General features: G+C 44.0%; 1 protein-coding gene across 1 annotated transcript; it reads left to right on the top strand.

Annotated features, from left to right (window-relative positions):
• Positions 1–293: 293 nt before the first annotated feature.
• On the top strand, positions 294–2,801 carry LOC124003091 (four-jointed box protein 1-like). The gene has a single exon (XM_046311183.1). It carries the CDS (start codon positions 538–540, stop codon positions 1,819–1,821), a length of 1,284 nt encoding a protein of 427 aa, XP_046167139.1. The 5' UTR covers positions 294–537; the 3' UTR covers positions 1,822–2,801.
• Positions 2,802–10,803: the final 8,002 nt, after the last annotated feature.

A 10,803-nucleotide genomic window follows, 5' to 3' on the forward strand; every position in this document is an offset into this window, starting at 1 on the left:
TTAAGTGGACTGCATGGATCAAGTCCCTGAAACTTGTTTCAGGAGCACTCTTTCGTAATTATACGTTTCACGTGAACAATTGGAATGAATTATTTCCAACCCTGAAACAATTAAATAAAGTGCTGTCTGATTCTGACAGAATCGTGTACCATCGGGTGCCTAGCCGCACTTCCTCTGGATGTGTAGCTCTCCAAAGTACCGCTTCCATAGGACCCACCACTTCCCATGATACGCCTACCAGCTCGCAACCTGAGTCACGTGTTCCTCATCCTAGTATCTGAGCCGAAGCTAGTAGCTACACAAATCAAACTAAACCAGCCTCACCCAGTGAAGACCGGAGAGATGGAGACGCAGAGAGAAAGCCGTTCGCGGTCGGAAACCAGCTATTATGAAAAAAAGCTCGTCCGATAAATAAGACTCATATCGACGGATAAGGATTTTATTTCACCCAAGCGGAACAGATATGCGAACAGCATTACCGTTGGGGTTGTGCGAGTTGTCTCTGCGCAACAAAGGGAAGGGCGGCTGTCAGTAAACATGAGGGCTGTGTCCGCGAACTTACTTGCACTGCTTTTTCTCTGCACTTGTGCCTGTGTATTCTACGTCTGGAGCAGGCTGGAGAGTCGGCTGGAGAGATACAAACGGGGGCTACAGTTACCGAAGTCCTTTCACGTTGGGCCATCACCGGACATCTCCGCTAAAACTTTCCGTGCTCTGCTCGCTGTTCCAGTGGCACAGAGACTGCACTTGGGGGGCAGACTCGATGTCCGCAACGTTACTGGTGTTAGGGATCAAATTGGCTATTTAGGAAGCAGAGATTACCATATGAATGTAGATAACAAGGGGTCACTACAGAGGGAGGTCCCGGACAAATTTGGCTCGCTCGTTGAGGGTATTTTTTGGAGTGAATGGCTGGAGGCTCAGCTTCCCGCCAGCTTCAGTGAGGAACATGCCCGGGCTTGGAGAGAGAGAGCCCGGGGACGCCGCATAGTCAGACTGGAGCCGGGCTGTGGTAGAATATCCAATCAGCTGGCCACTTTTTCGGACGGAGCCAAAGCTTGCGTGCGTTATGGAATAAACGCGGACCAGGTGCAGGGGGAAACGCTGACTTATTACCTGGCTAATTTGCTAGGTATTACAAATCTACCGCCTCTCATCCTTGCCCAGTTGAACGTTGACAGTGAACAATGGGCTTCTGTTAGGAGAAGAATTGGCGGTTTACAGTGGAGTGAGCGGGCGGTTGTTTCACTCACGGAGTGGGTCGCCAACCTGACCGGGGTAGTCACACCTGCTCCGCTGCGCCAGGAGAGCAAGGGGCTGCGTCCTCTGCAAGGGGAGCTGGGGAACAAAACGACTGCGGAGTTGCTCGAGCTAATGCAGTGGACCGACCTGATAATATTGGACTACCTGTCTGCTAACTTCGACAGGCTCGTTAGCAACCTATTTAGCCTGCAGTGGGACTCGCGCGTGATGGAGAGGGAGACCAACAACCTGCTCAGAACGCCCCGCGGTGACCTGGTATTCATAGACAACGAGGCAGGGCTTGTACATGGATACCGGGTGCTTGATATGTGGGAGAAGTACCACAGCACGGTCTTGGGCTCCGTGTCTGTGTTCAGAAAGAGGACAGCGCAGCGAGTGATAGAACTGCACCGGCGCAGGGACACCAGGACTCGGCTTCTCGAGCTGTACAGAGACAGCGAACCTTTGTCTCCGGAATTAGGTTTTCTCTCCTATGAACACGCGGCTGTACTACAGAACCGAATAGACAGATTATACAAACACATATCGCATTGCAAGGAGAAATACCACCAGCTGTGAGCGTGTTTCTGATTCCTCTCAAATATATGGTTCTGTGTTACGCACCTGCCACACAGAATGACGTGTGCTGCTAATCAGTTACCCAGCCCAGTAACCACACACCTGTACCAGATTAACGTGTATCAGTTGAAATGTTTTTGAATATTTTAATGAACTACCTCTTGTGTGAACCAATGTTTTGCCTACTTTATTTGTCAGGATAAAATATTGATGTTGTTTTTGGGCTTCTTGCAGGATATGCCATAATTTATTTTCACCCAGCCTCAAAAGATAACTGCAATAGAATAACACGATGAGAGCACAGGAGGTTGGTGGCACCTTACTTGGGGAGGACTGGCTCATGGTAAAGGCTGGGGCAGAATAGGTGGAATTGTATAAAATACATCGAACACATGGTTTGATTCCATTCCATTTGCTCGGTTCCAGCCATTATTATGAGCCATCCTCCCCTCAGCAGCCTCCACTGGATGAGAGCCAATGCATCTTTGTACCTATTTAGGTTTAATGGTCAGCCTTCAATTGTTCCATTTTGATACACAGTTGTTTATTAATAGGAATCAACTATTGTGGTGTCAGGGTGCATTGTCTTTAATATGTACAATAAGAAACTGACTGCTTGATCATGAGAACCAAGCCTTAATAGATTACTCCTAAATAGTTTAGTATTTGTTGACACATGAATTTGTGATGTACAATTTGTCACCTGTCTCATCCTTTTATAGAAGCTCTAGCCTACTGTACAATCAACTTTCAAAGCAAACACTTGTTTTCGTATATTTGGTTGTCTTATGTTTGTATCTATAGTCTTAATTTCATGACCCAGTTATATTTGTTGTACATGCTGTAAGTATGTGAATACTGTATCTGTTAACCAGTTTTTGACATTCACAATTGCAATCTACTTCACTAATTCAATGTGCATTGTAACATTCCAATCTTCCTGTCTTTTTGTTAAATATATTGTAATTTAAGTTGTCAGACCATGTTTTTCATGTTCAATTCTTCTTCAGCAGGGTACAATGATGGGTCAAAAATGTGCCTGTTCTGTGTGTGCAGTCCTGGGGTTTTCATATAAAGGGCCCTGTCCCATCCCTGTCCACTACAGTGCACCCATTGTGCTGTTGAAATGCCATGCCCTCAGAGCCTGTTACCAGGGAACTCTGAGTCTCTCTCTGACAGGCAGACCGTTAGGCATTGCCCAACTGAAAGCTCTCACCCCCCTGCCCTTATCCAGCTCTCTTTAAAGGCACAATCTGGGACATTTTCTGCTGTTCATGGTCATTTTAAGTAATACTTTTTTTCTTCAATATTAATTTAACAGAGGAATGTATCATAAGCTTATTAGAACTATCTTACATTATCATAACGTGCAAATATTAATGGTTTGTCTTGGTGGTGCTATTTTAACAGTCATTTGTGGTAAGGGTTGTCAAGTTTTCATAATGGATTCGGGAGACAGACGCAGGAATGAGTAATAGGGTTTGTTATTTAGCCCAAATTACGGCATGACGTTTAAAGGCACGGGGACGAAGAGCAAGCAAACACATAACAAAAACACGGGGTTGAAACCCAAAACAAAAGAGCGAGGAGTACCTTGAATAAATACACAAACTCACAAAGATTATCACATGGGATGAGGCCCGTAATCATCTGCGCGATCCACAATGGCACGAAAGCCAAAAGGCACAGGTACTCACACACACCAACGGACATTGTAACAATAATCAACAGCACCATGGTGAATAAAGGGCACATATACAGTTGAAGACAGAAGTTTACATACACCTTAGCCAAATACATTTAAACTCAGTTTTTCACCATTCCTGATATTTAATCCTAGTAAAGATTCCATGTTAGGATCACCACTTTATTTGAAGAATGTGAACTGTCAGAATAATAGTAGAGAGAATGATTTATTTCAGCTTTTATTTCTTTCATCACATTCCAAGTGGGCCGAAAGTTTACCTCCACTCAATTAGTATTTGGTAGCATCGCTTTAATTTTTTTTTACTTGGGTCAAACATTTCAGGTGGCCTTCCACAAACTTCCCACAATAAGATGGGTGAAATTTGTCCCATTCCTCCTGACAGCTAGTGTAACTGAATCGGATTTGTAGGCCTCCTTGCTCGCACATGCTTTTTCAGTTCTGTCCCACAAATTTTCTATAGGATTGAGGTCAGGGCTTTGTGATTGCCACTCCAATACCTTGACTTTGTTGTCCTTAAGCCATTTTGCCACAACTTTGGAAGTATGCTTGGGGTCATTGTCCATTTGGAAGACCCATTTGCAACCTCCCCGTTGTTCCTCCAAACATAATAATGGTCATTATGGCCAAACAGTTATATTTTTGTTTAATCAGATCAGAGGACATTTCTCCAAAAAGTACGATCTTTGTTCCCATGTGCAGCTGCAAACCGTAGTCAGGCTTTTTATGGCGGTTTTGGAGCAGTGGCTTCTTTCCTTGCTGAGCGGCCTTTCAGGTTATGTCGATATAGGACTCGTTTTACTGTGGATATAGATACTTTTGTACCTGTTTCCTCCAGCATCTTCACAAGGTCCTTTGCTGTTGTTCTGGGATTGATTTGCACTTTTCTCACCAAAGTACGTTCATCTAAAGGAGACTGAACGCGTCTCCTTCCTGAGCAGTATGACGGCTGCGCGGTCCCATGGTGTTTATACTTGTGTACTATTGTTTGTACAGATGAACGTGGAACCCTCAGGAATTTGGAAATTGCTCCCAAGGATGAACCAGACTTGTGGAGGTCTACAATTGTTTTTCTGAGGTCTTGGCTGATATCTTTTGATTTTCCCATGATATCAAGCAAAGAGGCACTGAGTTTGAAGGTAGGCCTTGAAATACATCCACAGGTACACCTCCAATTGACTCAAATGATGTCAATTAGCTTATCAGAAGCTTCTAAAGCCATGACATAATTTTCTGGAAATTTCCAAGCTGTTTAAAGGCACAGTCAACTTAGTGTATGTAAACTCTGACCTACTGGAATTGTTATACAGTGAATAATAAGTGCAATAATCTGTCTGTAAATAATTGTTTGAAAAATTACTTGTGTCATGCTCACCAACTTGCAAAAACTAGTTTGTTAACAAAAAAATTGTGGAGTGGTTGAAAAACGAGTTTTGATGACCTAAGTGTATGTAAACTTCCGACTTCAACTGTATACATATACAATCAGTGGGAATAGGGGCCAGGTGTGCGCAACGAAAGTTCCAGAGGGATCCGTGACAAATATATTAACAAAACTACTACTGGTGATGACTTCACTATTTGAATTCAGCCTCATGTAAAAGTTTTTAAAAGGGTTGTTAAATGTTTCATTTTAATGTAAGACAAAGGATTTGACCTCGCTGTTCCTAACCACATGAGGTTGGTGGCACCTTAACATGGTTTGATGCCATTCCATTTGCTCCGTTCCAGCCATTATTATGAGCCGTCCTCCCCTCAGCAGCCTCCACTGTTCCTAACCCATCTTTTTCCCTGAGGCCTTTTTGTTATTGTTCCCTAGACCATTATATCATGGAGCCACGGCATTTATTTGATACAAATGGACACCTCATTAGTTTATTTGAAGGGTTAATTTTATCATCAGACAGGGTGAAGGCATTGACCAAATCCATCTGCTAACCTGAGGCCCCTTTTTTGTTATTGTTACATAAACTGCTACATCTTGGAAGCACACTATTTATTTGATTTCTCAAACTGAAGTGAGTCTCTTTCTCATTAGTTCCACAGTGACCTTTCAGGTTACTGTGATCTGCTTATCAAGACATGCTGGAGGCACATCATAGGTGTGTCAGTGATAAATGTATGAAGGGCTAATGGTTTCCAGCTAATGGTTTTCTATCCCTCAATCTCCTCCTTCTATCCCTGATCTCATCTGGTTCCCTTTTACACCTTTTGTTGATAGCGAGCTGTAGGGCGCTCCAAAACATTTAATCCTGTTCCTGGTAGATGTAGGGTTAGGGAGGGGAGAGGAGGGGGCCTTAGGAAAGAGCCTCACTTTAACAATGAGAAGGGTTTATGCACTATGAGGTGCCTTATCTTGACTTCTATGAAAACACAACCCATGGTGTCCACTACGCGTGTCACTGTCATCGATCTGTGTTTCTCCCTATTAGGGAGCGATTAGCGGCCTGAGTCGCGGCTGGGGTTTGAGCAGCTGGATCTGGAGGCTTTAGCAGGGCTAGCTGCCTGCCTTTGCATGTCTGCCTGCTTGCCGGTCCTGCAATAGCGATTTGGGGATCAATAAGTGCACTGACTGCTGTGGAGGGGGAAAACAGGTAATTTTAACAGTGTTCTGGGGAAGAGGGAGTCAGAGGGGTATATGGGGGAGATAAGGACCAACCTTCCAGCAGATTTACGACGGGCTGCAGACCCGAGGGATTAAAATCAATACTAAGTCTAGGTCTGCATGCCTAAACTAGACTTGCACCCCACCATCATTCCATCCACCCCCTCTCCCTTCTCCACCCATGTCCCTGCCTAGCATCTGTCTACAGTGGTTAGCTAAATGGAAAACAAAAGTGTTTTTTTTTACGTATTTATTTGCACCAGGGCTCATGTCACTTCTAATGGATTGGATTTATATAACACTAGCGGCATATATCAAAGCCTTTTTGTCAGAACCCCTCCTAACAGATCAAATGTTCGTCCTCTTACTCAAATGTCTGGCTTGTGTCAACTGGCCACAAACCTCACAAAACTTACTGCCGCCTCCCCTCTATCCCACCACCATCCCACCGTCTACACTGAGGCAGTGAACTCTCCAAGTCCCCTATGTGACGTGGCCTCATTATGGCAACTCCTCATTGGCCACTGGTAATGTCAGCTTTTTTAAAATTAAATCTATCTGGACGTGTGAGCTAGTTAGCCATGCAGGGTGCAGGGGCCAGGCATCTATGGCCGTCCTCTGGGCCTATTCATGCTCTGTTTGTGTCACAGGGCGGCCAGGGAGCCAGGCAGGCACAGGCAGTTGTGTACTATAAGCTGGCAGAGGCTCTGCTCTCTGTAGTCCTGAGGCTCTATCCAAAACAACCCCTAGCCCTACATCCTACACTTGGATTTGAAAGTATTGGATTGGAAGCTACTATATCCAAAATGGCAAACCTTCCTCCTAACCTAGGGCAAGCTACCACCATATTTCTTATACCTAGCTATCTAATATTTTCAGATCTACATAAAGTGCTTTGGGGGTAGGAGCTAGAGTTGTTTGTTTCTGGATGGAGCCTGAGCCTATAGAGAGAATAGGTAAAAACACAGATCTTCTCTCTCTGGTCTGCATTCCAGAGGCTCCCAAAATGCAGACACACCTGAGGAAGCTAGGTTGAACCCCCATAAACACACACACACTCACACAACCCAGAATCCTGTGAGCTGGTGAGACACAGCTGTGTATTGAAGCTCAGCTGTTATTGTTCTTTGTTTTTCAACAGGTCAGGCTGTCATTTGAAAACAGGGATACTCATTTATTTGATATATAAATAGAGTATAAATGGTTTTATATTCACTTAATGCAATTTCTACCAAACAATATTGTTTTGCATTCACTTCAATAAAGATGTCATAGTTGTGAATGTCAACTCAGTGTAAATAGCCTCCACAAAAATAATCTCAACAAAACATCACAGAGCAACAACTGGGCCTCAGTTGTCAGATCCCAGGGGACTATCAAGCCTGGCTTGCTTTAGAGAGGTGGCCATGTGCACATCTTGGGCTAGTGGACGGACATAACTGGCATTCCTTCATGGCTGCGCAGTGCATGGCACTTCCTGTCTGTCTGTGTGTGTCAGTGAGTGACTTCATTATAAAGCTGTGACTGGCTGAAGGCCATGGCAGGGGTATTGAAGGACTGGAGAGCACGGACTGGGGACTGGAGGGAGAGGGGACTGAGGTACATCAAGGGGCTCGGACTGTGGGGTAGTAGAGCACATGCTGGGGTACCGGAGGGTGCGAGGACTTAGCGGAAATCATGGGGCTTAGACTGGGGGATGGAGGCCAGGTAATGGGGACACAGATCAAGGTTGGGGAGCTAGAGAGGTGCAAGGGTATTAGGGGATTGGTGGGCTAGAGGAGGGTAGGGACTGGGCAGCACGGCCAAGGCTGTGGGACAAGGTAATTTAGGGGCAGTGAGTTGGGGGGGTGGTGTAGAGCAGGACCTGGGATGGCACAGGCTGGCACGGAGAATGGGGGGCTAGAGGAAGGGAAGGGAGAGAACTGTGTGGTGTGCCAGCCAGGCAGGCAAGCTGGCATTATGCCTGGTTCGGTCAGAGCAGGGTTACCCTGTTTAACCCTCAATGCAGAGACAGAGGTAGGAAGGCACGCAGGAAGATGGAGAGGTAGCTAGACCTATTTAATTTCCTAATTTAAATGAATTTACAATAAATTGAACTCAAAACACATACAGTTGCATATGATTATAGAGTTTTGGTTATGCCATTTATAAAATGTGATTACGTGACTGGTAGAGGGATAATTGTGTAAAAGGGTGGACATTTTTTTATGATTATTTTTTATCCCAGAGGGTTATCTGTTTTTATATGCATCTGTACTGTATGTGTCTACTGTATATCCCCACAACTGCATTAATCTATAGAGGCTGGTTCTGCTTTCAAATTTGTTTGTGTGATTGTGTGTGTGATAGAGAGATAGAGAGAGAAAGCAATAGAAAGACAGGGAGATAGATAGGCAGATATTGCCAGTGTGTGTACTGCATGTGTGTTAAAATATAAAAACCTATAAACGAGGTCCTCTCGAGCAGAGCGTATTTCCCTAAGATCTGATGGCCGTGCGGCTCGGCACAGTTGTATGGTGGAGTTGAGTGGAGTGGGGGAATTGGTTTGTGCAGGGCTCTGTCAGAGTAAATCATTCACTGGGGAACACTCATACAGCTCTCCAGCTGTTGTCCATTCTTTCAGTGCCTGGCCAACCTGCTGCACTCAGCAATTATGGAAAAGATTACATCCGCCCTGTAATCTTCCATAACACTGGTCTGCTGCTCTCATTGTACCCCAGCATCTTCTCATTCAATTATAGCTGAAACAACTAGTCTATATTCTCTCACCATGTAATACTAGAGCATTCTTTCATTCAATCATCCTGGACCAGGTGTCTATTGAAAAAGAGATTGTATCCAACACAGGAGGTTGGTGGCACCTTAATTGGAGAGGACGGGCTCGTGGTAATGACTGGTGCCAAATAGGTGGAATGGTATCAAATACATCAAACACATAATTTGACGGCATTCTATTTGCTCCTTTCCAGTCATTATTATGAGCCTTCCTCCCCTCAGTAGCCTCCACTGGTATTTCATGAGAAAACTTCTATAGGAAATATGCAGTCAAGACGGTCTGATTTTGGTGGTGATATGTATCGTGGAAAATGTGTCAACCGGTATTTTCTCACATATTCCATTTAACATGGGACATATCCTGTTTTTAAATCAACGTTTTTGGTGTTTTTAATGTACAGTACCAGTCAAAAGTTTAAACACACCTACTCATTCAACTATGAAATAACACACGGAACCATATATTAACCAAAAAAGCGTTAAAAAATATAAATATTTTAGATTCTTCAAAGTAGCCACCCTTTGCCTTGATGACAGTTCTGCACACTCTTGGCATTCTCTCAACCAGCTTCACCTGGAATGATTTTATAACAGTCTTGAAGGAGTTCCCACATACGATGAGCACTTGGTTGCTTTTCCTTCACTCTGCAGTCCAACTCATCCCAAACCATCTCAATTGGGTTAATGTCGGGTGATTGTGGAGGCCAGGTGATCTGATGCTGCACTCCATCACTCTCCTTCTTGGTCAAATAGTCCTTACACAGCCTTGAGATGTGTTGGGTCATTGTCCTGTTGAAAAGCAAATGATAGTCCCACTAAGAGCAAACCAGATGGGATGGCGTATCACTGCAGAATGTTGTGGTAGCCATGCTGGTTAAGTGTGCCTTGAATTCTGAATAAATCACTGACAGTGTCACCAGCAAAGCACCCCCACACCATCACACTTCCTCCTCCATGCTTCACAGTGGGAAGCACACATGCAGAGAGCATCCATTCACCTACTCTGCAACTCTCAAAAACAAGGTGGTTGAAATAAAAAATGTCTCATTTAGACTCATCAGACCAAAGGACAGATTTCTACTGGTCTAATATCCATTGCTCGTGTTTCTTGGCCCAAGCCTTATTCTTATTTAGTAGTGGTTTCTTTGCAGCAATTTGACCATGAAGGCCTGATTTACGCAGTCTCCTCTGAACAGTTAATGTTGAGCTGTGTCTGTTACTTGAACTCTGTGAAACATTTATTTTGGCTTCAATTTCTTAGGCTGGCAACTCTAATGAACTTATCCTCTGCAGCAGAGGTAACTCTGGGTCTTTCTTTCCTGTGGCGGTCCTCATGAAAGCCAGTTATGTCAAATCAAATCAAAGTGTATTTGTCATTTGTGCCAAATACAACAGGTCTAGACCTTACAGTGAAATGCTTACTTACAGGCCCTAACCAACAGTGAAATTTGCAAGTAAAAAATAAGTATTAGAGTAAAACATAGGTATTAGCACTTGGTCATCATAGCACTTGATGGTTTTTGTAACTGCACTTGAAGAAACTCAATGTTCTTGATATTTTCCAGATTGACTGACCTTCATGTCTTAAAGTAATGATGGACTGTCGTTTCTCTTTGCTTATTTGAGCTGTTCTTGCCATAATATGGACTTGGTCTTTTACCAAATAGGGCTATCTTCTGTATACCACCCCTACCTTGTCACAACACAACTGATTGGCTCAAATGCATTAAGAAGGAAAGAAATTTCACAAATTAAGTCACACCTGTTATTTGAAATGCATTCCAGGTTACTACCTCATGAAGCTGGTTGAGAGAATGCCAAGAGTGTGCAAAGCTGACCTACAGGTGTGTCCAAACTTTTGACTGGTACTGTAAATTAAACATTGTACAGTAAAGAA

This window comes from Oncorhynchus gorbuscha, linkage group LG01, assembly GCF_021184085.1.
Source record: "Oncorhynchus gorbuscha isolate QuinsamMale2020 ecotype Even-year linkage group LG01, OgorEven_v1.0, whole genome shotgun sequence".
NCBI lineage: Eukaryota > Metazoa > Chordata > Actinopteri > Salmoniformes > Salmonidae > Oncorhynchus > Oncorhynchus gorbuscha.